This window comes from Uloborus diversus, chromosome 3, assembly GCF_026930045.1.
Source record: "Uloborus diversus isolate 005 chromosome 3, Udiv.v.3.1, whole genome shotgun sequence".
Lineage (NCBI taxonomy): Eukaryota > Metazoa > Arthropoda > Arachnida > Araneae > Uloboridae > Uloborus > Uloborus diversus.
The window spans coordinates 203,905,731-203,925,305 of record NC_072733.1 but is presented as its reverse complement, the minus strand read 5'-3'; the positions used below and the strand labels follow the sequence as shown (position 1 = coordinate 203,925,305).

At 34.5% G+C, this 19,575-nt stretch overlaps 1 protein-coding gene across 1 annotated transcript in view; it reads left to right on the top strand.

Moving 5' to 3' along the window:
- The window catches only part of LOC129219138 (cysteine-rich hydrophobic domain-containing protein 2-like), a 41,504-nt gene that overhangs the window by 841 nt on the left and 21,088 nt on the right, over positions 1-19,575 (top strand). The window contains exon 2 of the mRNA XM_054853458.1: positions 315-369. Coding sequence (XP_054709433.1) covers positions 315-369 — 55 coding nt within the window. The remainder of the gene's footprint in view (positions 1-314; positions 370-19,575) is intronic.

Sequence of the window (19,575 nt, the reverse complement as noted above, 5' to 3'; positions counted from 1 at the left end):
ATTGTTTTGTGTTAAATAATTCTACTCAAACTGGACGCGACAGAAATAGCTGTCACTTTATGCTTTAAGTCGTCTGCAGTTTCAGAGAAATTAGTTTTATTTTTTAATAAAAATTACAAGAAGTATGTGAAAATGACCTTTAACATTTTAATTCTTGTAATTGAAAGCAGTTTATGCTTGATACTTTATTTGATAGACATTGAATCTAGCGTAAAAAAATGTAGAGCTTGTCCTCAGTTGTTAATTTTTTTTTGTCTTAATTTTTTTAAATGACTCTTATCCTTAACTCATAATCTGTTCCCATGCATTTGCAGGTTTGGACTGAGTAATCGATTTGACACAGAATTTCCCTCTGCCTTATCGGGGCGTGTAAGTAGATTTTAGAAATTGTTTGCTGTCTCCCCATTTGGTAGAAGCAGCTAAAATATGCTGTAATGTATATTTTAGTCTGTAACAGCTGTATATCTCTTTTGTGTTTCTTTCCGAAATGTTTCAAGAACTAAATGAAAATGTCCTATATAACGTGTAAAGTATTCTACCAACAGGTTCTTTATACATTTTGTTATTACGGTTATGTTTGATGTGGACACTGGGCAATCCATGTGCAAATTATCTTCAATCATTTTGGCACCACGCTATTGGTATAGAAATTTTTTGTACTCGGTAATAAGACTAACACTAATCGTGTTGGAATAGAGTTATTGGTGAACCAGGGGTGCCCAACTGGGGGGGGGGGGGGGGGTCATGCCGGCAGACTGTGCCATTGAAACTTTTAGGGGGGTTGTTTTGAGGGATATTTTCTCTTTTTTTTGGGGTGGGGAGGGGTTTCTGTGCGATATTGAGGGGGTGCGTCCTTGCCCTTAAGGGAGGGGTCACCTTGCCCTCAGGGTGGTTGATCTCATGGTGAATGATTTCAGTGGTTATTGTTCATAAGCTGTTCGTACGCATTCTGCTACCTGGGGTAGGCAAACTGCCATCACTTAAGGCCGCAGATTTTGTAGGGGGTAAATTTCACGATTGCAAAAATGTTAGGGACCAAAACAGAAACAAAATGAAAAACTGAAAAATGTTCCTTAGTATTTTTTCTTTGCAGCTCTAATTGCAGCAATATATTAGAGTATGCTCCATGATAATATATATATATATATATATATATATCAGGGGTCTGGCCAGAGGATATTTGGGTCCGTTAACGGACCCTTCACAAAAATCCGATCAACCAAAACGGACCTTTCACAAAATCCCGATCAAACAAAACGGACCTTTCACAAAATCCCGATCAAACAAAACGGACCTTTCACAAAATTCTGATAAACAAGATCGGATCTGTCACAAATTGTTTATTGAAAGAGCAAATCTGAAAGCAAAACAACGCATATTTCTGTGAATAAACCGATAATTTTTGGAACCTTTTTTTAAGTCAAAATAGAGGGATCAGCTTATACAAAATCGGCTAATTTTGAAAAAAAAGAAAAAATCGGCACTCTTGCAATGCTCCGATGCTCCTGCAAGCGATAAATAATTGCTACTGCCAAATAAATATAATGGTTGTTTGTTTTATCACAGCTAATTAACAGCGGTGTTGTTGTAAACGTTTCTGAAAAGGCATTGGTAAGCACTTTTCTCCGCTCATGATTTAATAAACAATAATAATATATGTCTGCAAAATGAACTTAGAACTGCAAAGGGATAGTAAGGGTGAGGAAAAAATATGATCGCTTCAGATAGGGTTACTAACTTCAAAACTATCACCACTTAGCAGGCTTGTCAATATTTGCGTTTTTACGGTGCGGGTGCGATGTTCAATTGTTATTTTGGGAGAAAATTATATGGGTTTTGATTTTTCGATGCTAACAAGGATGATTAACTTTAAATAAACTCTTTTAATTACCGTTTTTTTTTTCTTTAGATGTCTACATTTTAAAAAGTGCAATCTTTTAACATCCGATATAAGAATCATATTTTGTTCTTTTTTCAAGCTAACTTCGCTTTATTAGGATTCAAATAAATGAAAAGTCTCTTTTTTATTTCTGTTAGAACTCTCATTTCAAGTTTTTTTAAAGCAAAATTCCATTTTCTGTTATGAGTCAAAAATTAAAATGCTGAATAGATGGTTTATTTTATTTTATTATTATTTTTTTTTTTTTGGGGGGGGGGGGGGGTCAACTGTGTTCACAGATATTAATGATATGTTATCATTGGACTCTAAAATGCAATTTTAAAATAATTTTATCAAAAATATTTCTTTTACAAGCCCTTTTTATACTTTTGATGCCTTTACTTTAAGAATTGCGATCTCTTTGCATCCGCTATGGGAATCCGATTTTTCGAATTTTTGATGATTGTTACGCTTTGTTAAGAGGTAAACAATTGAAATATCTTCTTATTTTTGTTAAAATCACGGAATTTATAAGTTAGAAACGAAATTTCGTGCTTTTTAAGAGTGTCTTGGGTCAAAAAGTTGAATGCTGAACCCTATTCTGAATTTTGTTTTATTTATTTATATTTTTGTTACAATTATTTTAAATACTGTACAGAAATATATCTAGTATAATTTAACATAATGCAGAATGGTAGATAAATATTGATACTTGAAAGAGCGATGCCCCCCCCCCCCCCCCCCCCCGCCAAATATCAGAAAAAAAAAATCCAGAATGATTTTATCGTCATAGAAGAAGAAAACACTCAACTTTAAGTTTAATTGATGCAGTTTGTGCCATCTCTAAATTCTAAAATTTTGTTTCAACAATTTTTTTTTTTTTTTTTTTTTTTTTTGCGAAATTTTTTGATTTTTCACAAAATTAATTCATTTTTCACAAAATTGTTTGATTTTTCTCAAAAAAACGGACCCTGTGAAAAATCCTGGACAGACCCCTGTATATATATATATATATATAAAATTAAGCAATCAGAATTTCAAATATTAAACACATTATAAATAATAAATGATGATAAAAAGGAAAAATGTAAACAGCTATTAAGAAGGAATAGATAAAGAGTGAATCCAGAGCTCATCAGCCGTGGAGGATTCATTAATTATGGTCAAAAGACCAAAATTTTAACTATGAACTAGAAGAGAATGTTTAAGCTCCAGTACATGCAATATAGAGTAACAATGGGCAAAAGCACCATTTGCTATGCTAAAAACAATAAACTAGAGCTCAAACCTAAAACTAAAAGCAGGGGGTTTCGCCTCGACTAATTAGGAAAACACGTTCCGATAATTAGCCTTCCACGGGACAGTACCTGCCTATAACAAAATTGTCTTACCTTGAAATCCACGTAAACATAACCCAATCCATTGTTCAACCTGATAAAAATACATTCTAGTTGTCAACATAACATTAAAAACATATCCAGAAATCAGTCCATAGACATACCGAGTCGCCTGTTTCGCACGTGTAAAAAATTCATCCCCTCCAGTGATTCATAAAAAATGGTTTGTCACGGTTGTATCATACATTTAACTGTGTAAATGTTCGATATGGTTGATCATTGAGGTACAGCAGTTTCGTGCGATGTCCTCTCGTACCACAGTTGCTGTAAATGCGCTACTAATTCGAGCAAACTTACAGGCTGTCCAATTTGCCGTCTCAAGTGATCTCAGATATGCTCGATTTGTGACAAAGCGGTGCATCGTGCAGACCAAAGAAAGTGATAATATGAAAGAGGAAGTCCCTTGACACCCTTGCTGTTTGTGACGAAGCATTGTCATGTTAAAAAAATGGCTCATGGGAGCCCCGTCGTGAGTGCTAACACATGCGTATGAGTTTGATCTAATGATTGGCACGTTTACAGCAACTGTGGTACGAGATGACATAGGATAGCGTAGGAGACTGCTACGCCTCAATGCCCGATTGTAGCGCTTCGTACATCGTACATTCACACTAGAAGCGACTTAACACGGTACTTAAACCTCCATTCATTTGAGATTTTTCCAACAATAAATGATCAATTTGCTTTCATTTTGTAATCACTGTCTAATGTCAATTTTGCTATCACGTGTGCAAAATTTAGCTTCATTCTGTCAATTTCTTCTTGGTCTAGCTATTTTAATGGCCAGTAGTGTATATATAATTTTTTGGAAGGCAAAGGATAAGCGCGATATATCCGAATCAGCAATATAACGAGGCGCAATGTAACGGGTTTACTGTATATTGATTTTATGAAACGGTGTGGCTGAGAGGATTTGAATGGCCTCTTTTCGACACCCTAGAGGATTTTTACAACTTATTTACACGAATGAAGTTTATAACATTTTATTACTTATTAAACATATTTTTCTCAAGGAATATAATGCTTTACGAGAAAGAAAAATAAAAATACTCGTGAGAAAATTTGAAAGTGCTTCAATATGTGATCAATTTACTTACATGCCAAAATTTTGTGAACGAGATCTCAAAAACTAACTTTTAACCATCATTTCAATTCTAAAATGAAAAAAAATTAGAACCAAAAAGTGAAATTTTGAATTCTGGACAAGAATTATTCAAATTAAATTTTAATTTTTATTGAACTTAAAAACAGAATGAGAGCATGTTTCAACCACATATAATGAAAGTCTGAAAAATAATGTTATGAAACTCAAATTTTTATTACTGATGCTTTGGAGTTCATGACACAAATGCATTCCTTAAAATGAAGAAACTGTCAGCTTCATGCGCTGCAAAAATGTCCTGAAATTTTACGGTAAAAAGTACTGGCATCCATAATGCTGCCATTATTTTGTAATATAAAATCCAATTTGCTCCAAACTGCAATTCTGAGCGATTTTCGATGTTGTTGAGTATTCGTGGGCTTCTCCCTAAAACTTACAAATATTTATGCAAAAGAATAACATCTTTGTTTACAACATATATGAAAGTTGGTATTAAGTTGGTACAAGTAAAAACAAAAAACTCTTGAAAAGAATCATTGGATGAGTCCAGATCAAAATTTAATTTTGATGTAATTTACTTCGATAAATACATTTTCTATTTATAATCAGCAACTTATTTATTCGTCTTCTTAGTTTGATCAATATGAAGAACCAATTCATTTTTAATTGTTTGTTTTTTATCTAGTGGGATAACATTTTACTAGATAAATATTTGAATTTGTAACATTTCCATTTTTCGGAAAGTTTTTGGGGCATTAATGTTTTACAAAATATTAGAAACAGGCTGATTGCTTGTATTTTAATTGGGTTATGCATAGCCCTCTGTTGTGTTAATTAATATGTAAGAAATTGAAGTATGTATTATGCACTGATGTTATGACTAACTTGATTTTTCTGTGTCTAAAGGAGGGGGGGGGGGCAGGAAACTTTTGCCCCGGGCGGCGTCAGAGCTTCGGACGGCCCTGGGAAACAGTACTGGTCAAGAGTGTCTGAATGGTCTAGCTCTGTCTGATGTCAACACACATCAACATCAAAGTCTCTGATTAGTAAATAACTAAAAAAAATAAAACAAAATAAGAGACATTTTAACGGCTCAAAAACTTTTTCTGCAGAAATTTAAGTGAATTATTAACGCTAGTGTAGAGGTAAAGAGATCAGTATTTCTTTTTCTTGTTAAGAAAGTATTTTAATCATGTATACATTGAGATTATTTATTCCTTTTAAAAATATTCAGGCTCGCAAATACCAGCGTATTGGTTTTTTTTAACAAATAATAGTTGGCAGTTATCAGGAATTAACATGACATAATGAAATCTATTTAATAATCGATTCAATGACAAATAGTTAGCGTGATAGTCTCTTTGGGGTAAGAACCTGGGCCACCTCTAAAACAGAATCTTGGATATGACACTGCAAACTATGGGAGAAAAACTGGGCGTTCCACAAAAAAAGTGATCATTCAAAAGGGTTCTACACATCAAAGAAATTAAGAAACGCTGGTGTATAGCATCATGAGGCTGCATTGGAATCAGAAAATTCTCCTTTGAGCGCGAATGCTTTGTGTGGGTCAACTAGTCATCTAAAATTGCGTTTCTGGAATTACGATATCGAAAAATTGTTGAAGACAGGTCCCGAACCTCTCCTCCCCAGTAGAACTCAACAAAGATCTTCTAAAACTGCGTTTTAACAATTACGTTCGAAAATTTTATCTGAGCCCCCCCCCCCTTCCTCCCCCACCAATATAATATAAAATAATCTTCAATTTCGTTTAGGGCTTTAAATTTCGAATAATTACGGGGGGTAAAGATCCTGAAAATTGACCCCTATTAATTTTCCCCCATTAAAAGTCCAATAAAATTGTTTTTTGGAGCTCCAATTTCGAAAAATTTCCAGTCCTCATCGCAATACCAAACATGGCCCACAATTGCATTTTTTAGATTGTTCATTTACGAAAAATTTCCGGGAGGAGTCCCCCGGATTTCTCTTCTCCTTAACATCTCCGAGTATTGTCTAAAACTGCATTCTTAGAGCAGCAATTTTGAAAAAATTTTGAGGAAAAACCCCAACCTTTTTACCATAATTGGAGAAAGAATATAAAAGATTTTCTAATGTAAATTACAATTTACATTAGAAAACCTGCATTAAGAACGTCGCTGACTCCTGGGTAGATCAACCAAACAGCATAAAATCGGTGGTCGAACTTCCATGGCCGACTACTGGAAGTGCAATAGAATTCCATACTCTGGTCGGCCACCCCTTTAGAAACAACAGAGTCTTAAGAAGGATTTTGTTTTTTGATTGAAACAGCGTTATACACTCCATTAAAACAAAAGTAAAATCAAATTTACAGTAGAATGAAAAAAAGAAGGGTACTTAACATTTAAAAAAGATGTCTTCTTAACAAAAAAAAAATGAGCATAATCGCAAACTAGGATGATACATATACTATTTATAAGCAGTTTTATGTCCTTGTGGCCAACAACTGGAGACTGGCCGACTACTGGAGCACTTACTGTATTTACATTAATTACACTGATAAACAAGCCATATAGATATCTGTCATTGTGTTCACTTTTCATAATGCAGTTTTTCATGCTGATTACAAATCTGAATACTATTTTGCTCTATCATGTCAGGTTTTTCAAGATATTAACAAAAACATATATATTTTAATCCCCTTTTGTTGGATTTTTTTTTTTTTTTGATAGAATGCCAAATTTTTCCCTGGATTGTGAGTAGTTCACAGGCTCCTTTTTGACAAAAAATCTTTTTGAAAAAAATCGCCAGATAAATGTTTAACAAAATGATATATTTTAAATGGAAAATTACATTTATTATTATCAGGCTACTTCGACATATTTAGTGTGTGTGTTTATATAAAAAAAGGATTTTTTGCATGTGCATATGGGGGGGGGGGGGGGTCTTTATACTATAGTTCAAAAGGAGCTCATTTTTTTATGCTAGCACAAAGTGGTTCAAAAGCTAAATCTGCCTGGCATTATTTCCTTATTGAAGATAATGCTTACTGTTTAAATAGCAAGAAGTTTAAAGCTATTTTTTAATACATCTATTCTCTTTTAAATATGAGGGACGTTTTTAAAGTAAGTTCCATTTTGAAATAAAAAAGAACGAGTACAGATAGAACAAAGTAATTTATTGCACAAAAATCTACCACCCTTAAGCTATATTTTGACATTTATCCTGCGATTTTCCAAGCATTTGTCATAGCGTGATACTGGTTTTTGTATACCTATTCGTAGAAAATTTCTGCCTGTATAGTCGATCATGGGGTAACATGTTCTCTTAGCTCATTGCTGTTGTGCCACAGACCACCTAGGAAAGACTTTAGATGCTGAAACAAATGAAAGCTGCTGTGAGCGAGGTGGGGGCAGACCAGAGGATGTTCAAAAACGTTCCTGTAAAATCCCTGTAAGAGTCCTCATGGTTGACTGCACAGGCAGAAACTACCTGTACTCAATCTTTTTTATTTCAAAACGGACCTTACTTAAAAAACACGCCTCTCTCGTAATGCAGTGATAAAAACAAATGGTTAAAAGCAGATAGGGATACTTCATACTTTTGCAGTGTTTATATAAACCTGACCCCCCTCCTTAAACTGACTCTACTGTAACCCCGAAGAAGATCTTACCTTGTTTAAAATCAGTATTTTGTTTTTTTTTAAAGGAATGAGTTAAGCCGAAACCATTATAAAAGCTAATTAATAAATTTGATGAACAAATTTGAAGGGAGGAAAAACTGATAGACGAAGTGTAAAGTGGGGAGGGATGACTAGGTATATCTTTAGTACAATTATTACTATATTAATAAATTCTATGAAACAATAAAAATTGAGTAGTGTGATTTTATTTCTGAAAAATTTCTCTGGGAGGAATCCCCAATCCCTACGCCTTGTCCCAATATCACAAATATGACGTTAATTTCCTTTTCTCAGACATAAATTAAAAATAAATTCAATCATTCCCAACTTGAAAAATCCTGGAACAGCCCTTGATTGTTGTATACAAAGAGTGTAAGAGACAAAAAAAAAAAAAAAAAAAATTAATTTTGACATCTTGAATTCAAATTATGTTTTTTGCAATCACATGTGCGTGTGTATGTGTTGGATATCATTAGATGTTATAGAGTTAATAGCCTACAGCTAAGCTGAAAATTAGGCAACTCATTTCCAACTGAATTTTGAGGGAGTGGTCTGCCCGAAGAAAATAAAACATGAATCATTTTTTAACACTGAAAAACATTTATTTAACATGTATTATAAAATGGTTACATTACAATAGTTTAGTCCTCCAAAGAATATTAAATTATGCTAGGTCAAAAAGATCTTACAATAAGTCCATGCAGATGTCAAAAGTCCTGTCGACGTTCCACAGTGAATTCCCCACAGGTAGAAGGACGGCATCGCAATTTTCCCAGAATTGCATGCAGGTCAGAACACACCTCAGGAGTCAAATTCACCATATCCAGGAAAATATCGAAGATGGACACGATCCTTTTCTTTGCTTTGGAGACCAAACAACCCACTTAAATTGGACTATAACTTTTCACTTTTATGAACGTCATGACAGCACGCGCTCCCAAAACTGAGGACATCAATGTCAAATCATTCAGAAAAAATCAGACCTCACCTAAGAGGCCAGTAGCAAAAACTTATGAGGACATGGACGAACACATACACAAACAACACAAAACGAGAAGACAAGTGAGAGAGATCGAGCTATGGCCGGTCTGCGTATTTATGGCCAGATCTGACCGTGCTCGTAACAATGTGACGTTACCTTATTTGCATATTGCAAGAACAGCTCAATCCCGGAAAACACAGCTTGCAGGTTGCACAATTCTTATTTAATTCGACATTCAGCACCCAACACCTCAACATGGTTATCTCATGTGATCGACATGTGCTTTGTCGGAAGTTTACCGACTTCTGCCGAATGACGGCAACCAATCATAGCGTGCCACAAATTTTTCCGAACACTTCCGATTCAAACTCAAACATTTGAGTGTCAGTGGCAGGTGGATGGGATTTCCCATGCAAGGTTTTTCCCGGAATGGCAAAAGGTAAGTTACAATTTTTTTTTTTTTAAACAATATTGGTGAAATCCTTCAAGAAACAAAAATAAAGGCATTTAGCCCAACAGTATGTAAGCGTGTGTGTTTGTGTCTGTGTGCAGGCATCAGTGTGAGGGTGTGTGTAGGGTGTAGGTCAGAGAATCTTTTAACATAGGGACTATGCGACATCAATGTCGCATAGTGAAAAAATTCTGTCGCTGAGAAGATGCAAAATCAAAATACTGGGCGACATTGGAAAATCCAAGAGTGGTTCACTCATTTTCGTAAACGGATTTCAATTCTTTGTAAAACCTTAGGAAGCTCCTCATCTTTAAACCGCCTCCCTTGTGAAAAAGCCCTGCCCATGGACCGGGCCACCTCGCACTCGGCGACGGATTAAGCAATCGATTAGCACCCTACCTCATTAGCCGATAGCCGATAAGCATTTCACGACTATCTGTGTACAGGAACACTACTTGGGGTAGGAAAAGTAGTTTGCTTAATTTTTTACAAACACCAGAGGGAACCTCGGCGCGTGAAAATTGCCAACAGCGTGTAAACAAACATTTATTGTGACTTTCCGAAAGATTGATGGGTCATCCATGATGAGTAGCCGTTATAAACCTTCCTCGAAATCATCCCACTCTCATTTGTAGGAATGTTTTTGAGGGAAGGCATATCAAGGCCCTGGGCCATATAGAAAAAGGAAAGTGACACTTGGGATGTTCGTTTAATCAAGGAAGGGGCTGTCCGCAGCGGAGCCATTTTAGACAGCGCCACATATTTAGAAGGTGGCAGGGGCTCTTGAAGCTTGTGAGTCTCTGATGTCACACAATGCATCTCCATTATTGGTGTCGGTAGCAAGCTTTTTCTTCCTCAAATAAGGAAAAAAATCGAAATATAGAAGAAAAAAATTCAACGCACTCCAAAAAATATAGGTAAGCTGTTGCATTTTTTTGAAATGTGTTTTATTTTTACAATTTTGTGCCTTACGCCTTATTTTGGTTTCCCATCTAAATATTACGTTCATACAAAAAAAAACATCTAATAAATAATGTATTCTCATTCTGCACACTCCTTGTGTTTGCAGTAGTCCTGTAGTTCGTCATAGTGTTATTATTGAGCAATCACGAATATCTTACTGTATTTTCCTGGGTATTATCCGCGGGTGGCCTATAATCCGCGGATAATACGATGTAAAAAGATAAAGTTTGAATTTAACATACCATTTGAGCAACTAAACTAAAAACATGAAAAAGTAATTACTTTGAAGTCATAATCAAAATTAATCTGAAACATAATCCAAAATGTTATGATTTCTTCTTGAAATCTTGATTATAGTACGCTAATTTTTGAAAAACAAAGAGTCAAGACAAAGGAGCAAACGGCCTATTCTCTTGCAAATGGCTACCTATTTCACTGTAATCTTGCTTATTTTACATGACCTGAATCACCAAGAGTAATGCATGCTTCCTAAAATAAACAATATTCAGTCGGCGTATGGTCTCAATCGGTGAATCCTACTGTAAAAATATTGAGATTCAATGCGTTGGTGTTAAGGGGGTAAAAAAATCACAGATAATCCACGGCTGCGTATAATTCGCACCTCATAAACTTTGCCTTTTTTAGCAGATAATCCGCGGAAAATAAGGCATTATCCTCACTTTCAACAAAATTGGTGCTGTTCTGATTTTTCAGATTAACTATGACAACAAATTGTTTTTATATGTATTTAGAGAGCGAAATTTTCTTTGTCATAGTTACAAATCGTCTGTGGTTTGATTTTATTCATATTTATTTCAGGCCTTAACTTAAGCAAACTTTATATATTTTTTTTGGGGTAAAATTACGTTTTTTCATTAAAAAACGACTATATAGGTATATTTATAGATTAACTTAAACAGCGAAACGTCAGCTAATTGTCTTTAATATTTAAAGATTACTAATACTCATTCACCAATTGAAATCATGTACAGCCATCAGGCTCCAGCATTAGCAGATCTTGTTATCAAAACTTTTGGAGGCATCTAAACCTTTCGCACTCTGCACGTCATTAGATATGACAGCAACAAAAACAAATAATACTCATCATTTAAGTTTGATAAGAAATTAAAATACATAACGTTACACGCTGTAAATAATCTTTATGCTTAGTGTACTGGTGGATATTGGTCCTAAAATCTTAATCTTTATTAACACATCCTAATTACCATTTCTTTTTTTTTATGGATATGCCTTGTGCTACTTATTATAAAAAATCACTAGTACCACCACGGGTTCAAATTTCTGGAACATTTCCGTTCCATTTGACTAAACAAGAAACCCAATGAGTAGGGTCCTATTGCAGTTCGTGATTGCGAATGATATAATTTTTTTGCAATCACGAATTTCCACGAATTTGTTCGCTGTGTCCCGGAAATTCACAACTTTTAGGCAGGGTTATGAATCACTACAAAATAAAGAACTTTTAAGAAATTGAAATAAAAAAGAAACGAAGGATTTGAAAAGTGTAACCTACCCAAGTATAGGCTTGCCAGATTTCTGAAATGTTCAACCGGGACACCAGAAGAGAAGCCTCTCCCCCCCCCCCCCCCCACCTCAGTGTCGAGAGTAATCAAAAGGGTTCACACCCTTGGCTAGTTTTTAGAGTATGTTAGACCATAGTTCATTTTCCATGCTATGAATAAATGGTCACTAAATTATGAACCGAAATCATGAGTAATAATACATGACCTGAGCATATAAATTTTATTTCCCACATGTTGATATTTTCAAGTTACTTAAGGAAGGAGAAACACTTTGAATAAGGAAAAAAATGAAGAATATTTACATGTACTTTTCATTAGCTCTTTTGGTTTCAATATTGTTGTAAATACCTTCCCAAGCTAATTCAATAACTATTTTACATTTTTATGTTACAAAAGTAACTATCCTAAATAATCCTTTGTAGTTAGTTATTTTTTGACTTTTTTGTTCATCTAAAGCCAAATTTATCATTTTCCGGGACGTGAAGTAAATCGGCCGGGACACCGGAATTTTATCTGAAAACCCGGACTGTCCCAGTCAGACCAGGACGTCTGGCAAACCTACTCCAAGTAGTGCCTGAAGTGCAGCGACGCCTTGAAAAATTCGGGTTTTTAATCCAAATAATTCCCACCATAATTAAGTTAGAGGATTGAAAAAAAATGCATAGAGAGCCGAAAAATCTGCCCTTTCCAACGTTATACAGTAGAAGACCGTTATAACACACACCTTGGGACCAGAGCTTTTGCGTTATGCAGGTTTTGCATTATATAGATCATTTCATAAATTTTGAAACTAATATTCAGAATATATCTATATATTAGCACTTCAGAATGAGTTTTATCTGCAATGAGTATTAAAGCACCAATATTACAATTAGTTGTTCACAAATAAATATGTTTCACAATCAAAAGAAAATGCATTATCCTGCACTTCTGCTAGCTTCATGGTTTGCATAACCGCTGCATTTGCAAGAGCCATCTGTTATTTTCCATTTACTCTAAGTACTAATTTTCCTTTAAAAGCTTTGAAATAAGTTGGAAAGATGAGAAACTATTTCAAAATTTGATTTGCCTTACAATTTTAATGCTTGCAAAGCAAAACAGAGGGATTTTTTAAACTTCAAAACATATTGTTTATTTCTGAAAAGTTGTGCGCTTTATAGAGAATTGCGTCACACAGGTCGTCGTTATAACGGTCTTCTACTGTATAATGTTAATATGAGAGAGTAATTTTTTACCCCCATATTCGGGAATTTGTATGAGATGCTTTTTGGAGACTTCATTTCATACTATGTAGAGATGAGTAAAAATTTTATTAATTACCTTTTATTGATGCCTTAAAATTCTGATTAGCTAATTAATTTGAAGCTAATTATCATGCTTCAGTAATTGTAGTTTTAATTGAAAAATTGAAATAGTACTAATTAATATAATTAACAGCTAAAACTTTTGATTTAGTATTCCCCAATTTTTAGAGTTCATTCCGCCATGACCCCCCCCCCCCCCTTTACAAAGTTCTAGCTACTTGCTTGCAGCTCTGATAATATATTTTAGGAATAGTAACAAAACTGGCTTTATGCTTTGAGTGGTATGTAATTATTCTTCATTCGCTTTTTAATATGGGACCCTCCAAATCATTCCTTTTGTTAATATTACCAAAGATCATCTACAAAATGCATTTTTAAAAAAAAACTTGTAAAAGTTTCCAGGTGAAGATCCCTCATTTCTCCTTTTCACCAACATAGTTCAAGATCAGCCTAAATTTTGTTTTAAGCACTTGAGTTTCAAAATGTTTCTGGGGGAGAACTCCTCCCTCCCTAACATCATTGAAAGTTTTCAAGAACTACGTTTTTGGAGCTCAATTTCGAAACATTGATGGTCCTCTAAAATCTACTCATGAATCATGGATTGTGCCTACATTTGCAATTCGAAAAAAATTTGTGAGTAGACATCAGAATCTCTTCAACCCCCTAACCTTTCCAAAGATAGTCTAGAACGCGTTTTTAAGTCTATAAATTAGAAAAATTTCCTTGCATAAGCCTTTTAATCTCTCTTCAACTTAACATCACCAAAAATCGTCTAAAACAGCCTTTTTCGAGCTAGAATTTCAAACAATTTCATGGGGAGCGCTCCAAACCTCTTCTTCCCTACCATTATAAAAGGTAATTAGAATGCATCTTTAAGACTGCAAATTAGAAGAATGTCTTGGTGCGTGCCTTCAAATCTCTCCTCCACATAACATCACGAAAAGATCGCATTAAACTGCGTTTTAAGCACTACAACTGCAAAAAAAAATCAGCTGGAGAACCCCTGAACTTCCATCTTCTGAATATTATTGGGCATAATGTTGCCGTTTTTAAGGTTTCAATTTCAAAAAAGGGCGGGGGTAGGGAGTCGCACCCGAGCGCTTAAATTACCAAAGACAGTGTCAAAGATTACAAATCAGAAAAACTTCCTGGGATGGGCCCTCAAATCTCTCCTCCCTCTAACATCATCAAAAAGATCGTCTAAAACTGCATTCAAGCTACAATTCAGCTACAATTTCGAAAAATAGACAAGTGAGCGCCACCAAACCTCTTCTTTCCTAGCATTACCTAAGATCGACAAAAATGTGTTTTTAAGACTACAAATTTGAAAATTTTACGGGGGAGAAACCTCAGAACTCCCTTTATTTTGGAGTCTTATTATTATATTTACGGTAGGTTCATATTGGCTTCCTCTTAAAACAGAAGTCCTATGGAGTCACATCAGTACAAACAAACCTTCCTGAAATACCACTTTGAGGTGACGATATGTGCACACGTTTGTTGTAAAAAGAGAAATGTTTGGGAATGTTACAGCCTTTATGATAAACTTGTGTTGCCTGGTAAAAATTCCTTAAAAAGTGCTCTGGTGTAGGTGTGTGTTTAGGTGTGCATGTATGCGTGTGTAGGATATGGATGCAACCTGGAAGCAGTTTCCGCTAGAGGAGCAGCATCGTGAGGCCGGTCGACGGTGGTGCTGCAGAGGGAGGTGGGGGGAAAATAAAATCGTTATAAGATGCCAAAATCAGTCAAATGAGGACAATAAGCAATGTGATTGCTCATATCCTGAATTATGTTTTTAGCATTTCAATTTTGTTAGATACGACATTAAGTGTACACCACTTTGTCCATTCATATACTTTTATTTCTTAATATTTCTTAAAACTGCTTAAAACATTTCAAATCAAAACTTAGCTGTTCTAACAAAACCTATCCACTGTTGCCATACAAAACATACAAACTCTTAAAGGACGGGAAAATAAAGCAAAGGCTTGCAACATACTCCCATCTTTTGATTTTTTTTGCATACCTGACACACAAAATCAAAACTCATTAAAATATTAAAAACTTTCATGTTACAAAATTGAACTTTAATAATAAAATAAATGTCTCTAAGTAGGTTAATCTTAAAGCAATACCATAGGTATTATACCTCACTTTGGGCTTGACTCGCAAAATTCCTTCATCTTTAAACACATTGATGACTTTTAACTTTTCAATGTCCTTAGATGTAAAGAAGTCAAGGTGTATGAACTTTACTATTGATTTTTCTGACATTTCCAGCTCATGAACCTTAAACTCTCCATGCTGTCTATCTTCTCTTTTCTTACTTATTACTGCACATCCATGCTCTGAAAAATCTTCATTTCCTGAAGTTTTAAGAAGCTTATGTTTTTCATTTTCTGCACAACGAGATTTCTTTTCATGCAGAGATATGTCATCATTTTTGAAAACATTCTTTCTTGACTCAAAGCTAACTATGTTATAAATCACTTTGATGTCTTTGGGTATTTCACTTTCTAGCGAGTGAACTTTTCTTCTTTCCAAAGCTTGTCCTGTGTCATCAATTAAGTAACAATGAGGCCATTCTTCTCGATGCAACTTCAGCCAATGAGGACCCTCCCACCAAGGGAATACTACCTTCATTTTCTTCACTGAGCAACCTCTTGAAGGCAAGTCCAAAATATTCTTGGAGCCTGGCACATGGTTTCTTATATCCTCGTTCTCATCCTTATTTTCTTCATGTAAATCTTTTTCTGATTCAGCATCCTTTAAGTCTTCAATAGGAGTAACAGGTTCTTCATTATTTCCACCAATTTGACCAATTTCTCTTCTCCCATTGCTCAAAGAGGATTTATTTCTTTCATCACTTAGATAAAATCTGCCTTTTTTATCACTCACAGCAGATTCATTTCTTTTTTCACTTAGAACAGGTTGAATTTTCTTATCAGATGGAGTCACATCACTTTCTATCTGCTTTTAGCAAATTTATTTTTTTCGCAATCAGTTTCAATTTTTTTGTGTGATTTTGAAAAATTTCATTGTTTTTCTTTATATCAGTAGGCTCATCATAAAAATCATAGCTACTTTTTTCATCAATTAGAGCAAGCTTACTTACTTCATCACTTAAAGCTTCTTCAATTTTCTTATTACTTAAAGCAGGTTCTCCTCTTCCATCACTCAGAAGATGTTCACTTTTTTTCATCAGTTATAGTTTTTCGACTTTTTGCCTGATCTGGAACAAATTGGTTTCTGTCGCAAGCAGTTACAATTCCGCCAGCACTAGGCAATTCCTTTTTTTTCAACTACTGCAGCACGTTTACTTGTTTTATCTACGGAATAATTTTCATTTCCATTCTTATTTAAAGTAAATTTACTTTCCTGGTAATCTAGAGAAGTTTCGCTCTTTTCATTTTGGGCAACAGACTTTCTTATCCCATTAGCTACATTGGATTCACTTTTTTCATCCATTCGAGTAGGTTCATCTGCATCGTCACTTAAAACACAGCACTTGTTTCCTCATTTTGAATAGATTTGTTTCTCTTATTTCTTAGAGCAGTTTTGCTACTCTCATGACTAGCAAGTTGGCTTTTTTCAATTGCACTTACTTCGTGATCTAGGGAATTATGACTTTTCTGCTCATCTTGATTCCTTTGTCTTCTTGAAAAGCTTCACTTTTTTCGTCAGCTTGAAAATCTACACATCTACCATAGTCTGGTGCAGGCTTACTCATCTCATCCATTGAACCAGGTTCACTTATTGCATCAGCTGGAACAATTCTGATTTCCACATCACTGAAGTCTGGTTCACTTATTTTATCTTTTAGAGGATGTTGACTCATTCCCTTCACTCAGACTAGTATCACTTAAAGCTTGTAGGTGAAGTTTTTCCGCTTCATGTTTAATACCAACTACTAACGTTTGAATCAAAACTCTCCCTAAAGTGCATGTTGATGAAAAAGTGCTGCTTTCGGAATTTTCTTGTTTGCACTCTACCGTAACTTTTGATTTCTGCTTAAATTCTGGACAACAAACAAGGTAATGCTTCCTTCCACAAAACACACATTGAACTTTGTTCTTGCAATTTTTTGCTCGATGGCTTGTTTTCAAACATGCAAAGCAACAATTTTTCTCATTTTTCTCTTTCATAATTTTAAAATTTTCATCATAACTTAAATTTTGTGCTTTGTAGCAATCTTTACTTTGAGATTTTACACAGAATATACAATGTATTATCTGATTGCTATTAATTTCTTTTACTCCTGAAAACAAGTTGCTTGCAGTAGATATTATAATATCTTCCTTATCTTTCGGAAATTCTGAAGAATCACTTTACTTCATTCCCGACTTTGCAAGGGTGATAAGTTCTTCTCCCTCTACTTCAGCCCTTAAAAAGTTTAGAAGCTGGTTCAGTCTTGCACTGTATGATTTTTCTTCACTTGCAGAATTTCCTAGCCAAACTTTTAAAATGTCTTCTGGAATATACGATTCCACAAGTGGGAATAGCATAGCAGCATATTTATCGGATGTCATCCCAATAGACTCTAATGATCTTAGGCGGGATTCAAGCTTTTCATACAATTGAGTACTGCTTAGCTTCGATTTTGTAGCATTTTTAACAACTAAAGTTAAGAGTTCGCGAACATAATACTCCACTAACAGTTCCTTGCGGCCAAACCTTGCTTTGAGGCTTTCAATTGCTTTTTCATAATTTTCTGCTGTTGGTGGATAACTATCAATGATCTCCTTCACTCTTGTACCAGGAGACATACACTATTAAATATTGGATTTTATCTCCCTCTTCCATTTGTTTATGTTCATGAATTCTTTTAAACTGACTCCAAAAGCTCAGCCAATCTTTAACTTCACCACCGAATTTCATTAATTCCAGTTTGAGAAGTTTTAGTTGTGATTTCTCATTATTAATACTAGCGCTTGTCTGGGATTTACTTTCTAAAAAAGAATTTACGTAAACTACAGCTTAAATCAAATTTGATTTTATATTCTTCTATAGCTTCAAATTTGACAGTGTAACTTTTACCGTCATCAGCTGCATTTAACGTAAGTTCTAAAATTTCGCTGTCAAGAGTCATTAAACCAGCATTAATGCATTCTAAAGTAGCTAATTTAATCTTAAGATCAATTATTGCAATATTTTCATCCTCCAACAAGGCCATTAGATTCTTATATGTCTTAGTAAAAGATATTCGTAACGGAGATCGCTTCTTGACAAGATTTTCCATTGCAAAACAAAAACTTAAGTTTTTCAATCAGATATTCCTTAAAAAAAGTACTGACCTTCTTTAAAATCACTACTCCGGGTCACCACATGTTAGATACGACATTAAGTGTACACCACTTTGTCCATTCATATACTTTTATTTCTTAATATTTCTTAAAACATTTCAAATCAAAACTTAGCTGTTCTAACAAAACATATCCACTGTTGCCATACAAAACGTACAAACTCTTAAAGGACGGGAAAATAAAGCAAAGGCTTACAATATCAATTCTTACATTTCTGGAGAGAGCCCTCAAACCTTATCTACCCAATGTATTTTATGCAGGTTTAGACCTACAATTTCAAAAATGTTCCAAGTGAAAGCAGCCACCCATATCCTAACAATTCAATGCAGAGCCTAAAATTAAAACATGAATAAAATGTTTAATTCCCACATTTCCCTATTGTTTTTATTGGAATCCAAAACGCATTTCTTGAAATATCTCAAAAGCTCATTTCTGTTGATACTGCGCTCTACTAACACGGCAGAATTGCCCCTCTTACCCCTGCCCTTCTAATAAATAATGTTATTAACAAATCACAATGCAAAACTTTTGTTTGAAAGATCTTCATTAAAACACTTTAGTCCTATGCTATTTGTGTTACCAACTTGTGTTTCAAACAACTAAAACATAGGATAAAAGGATTCCTTTATACTTGATATTATATTATGATATGTAATTTCAAGCGTAAATTTATAAATCTGTTATGCCCAGCATGCAAACTAGTTGATAAGAATTGGCAAATATTTTTTCTTGTCTGTGCAAATATGTAACTCTTAATTCTTTTGTCATGTTGCAAGTTTAGAGTTGCAAGAAAAGGCTTCATTAATTTGTAGTGCCATCATTATTTAACCAAAGTATTAAAGAAAAAAATTGTATCCCTTAAGTTTGCCAGGAGAACTACGCTAGACCCACCCCATAAGTATGCTCTGCAGTGTCAGCTCTTTTAATTGTGCTTTTCTTTGATTTACTAAAGATTTACATTTGATTGGGCTGAAAATTGTTTAAAGTACAAA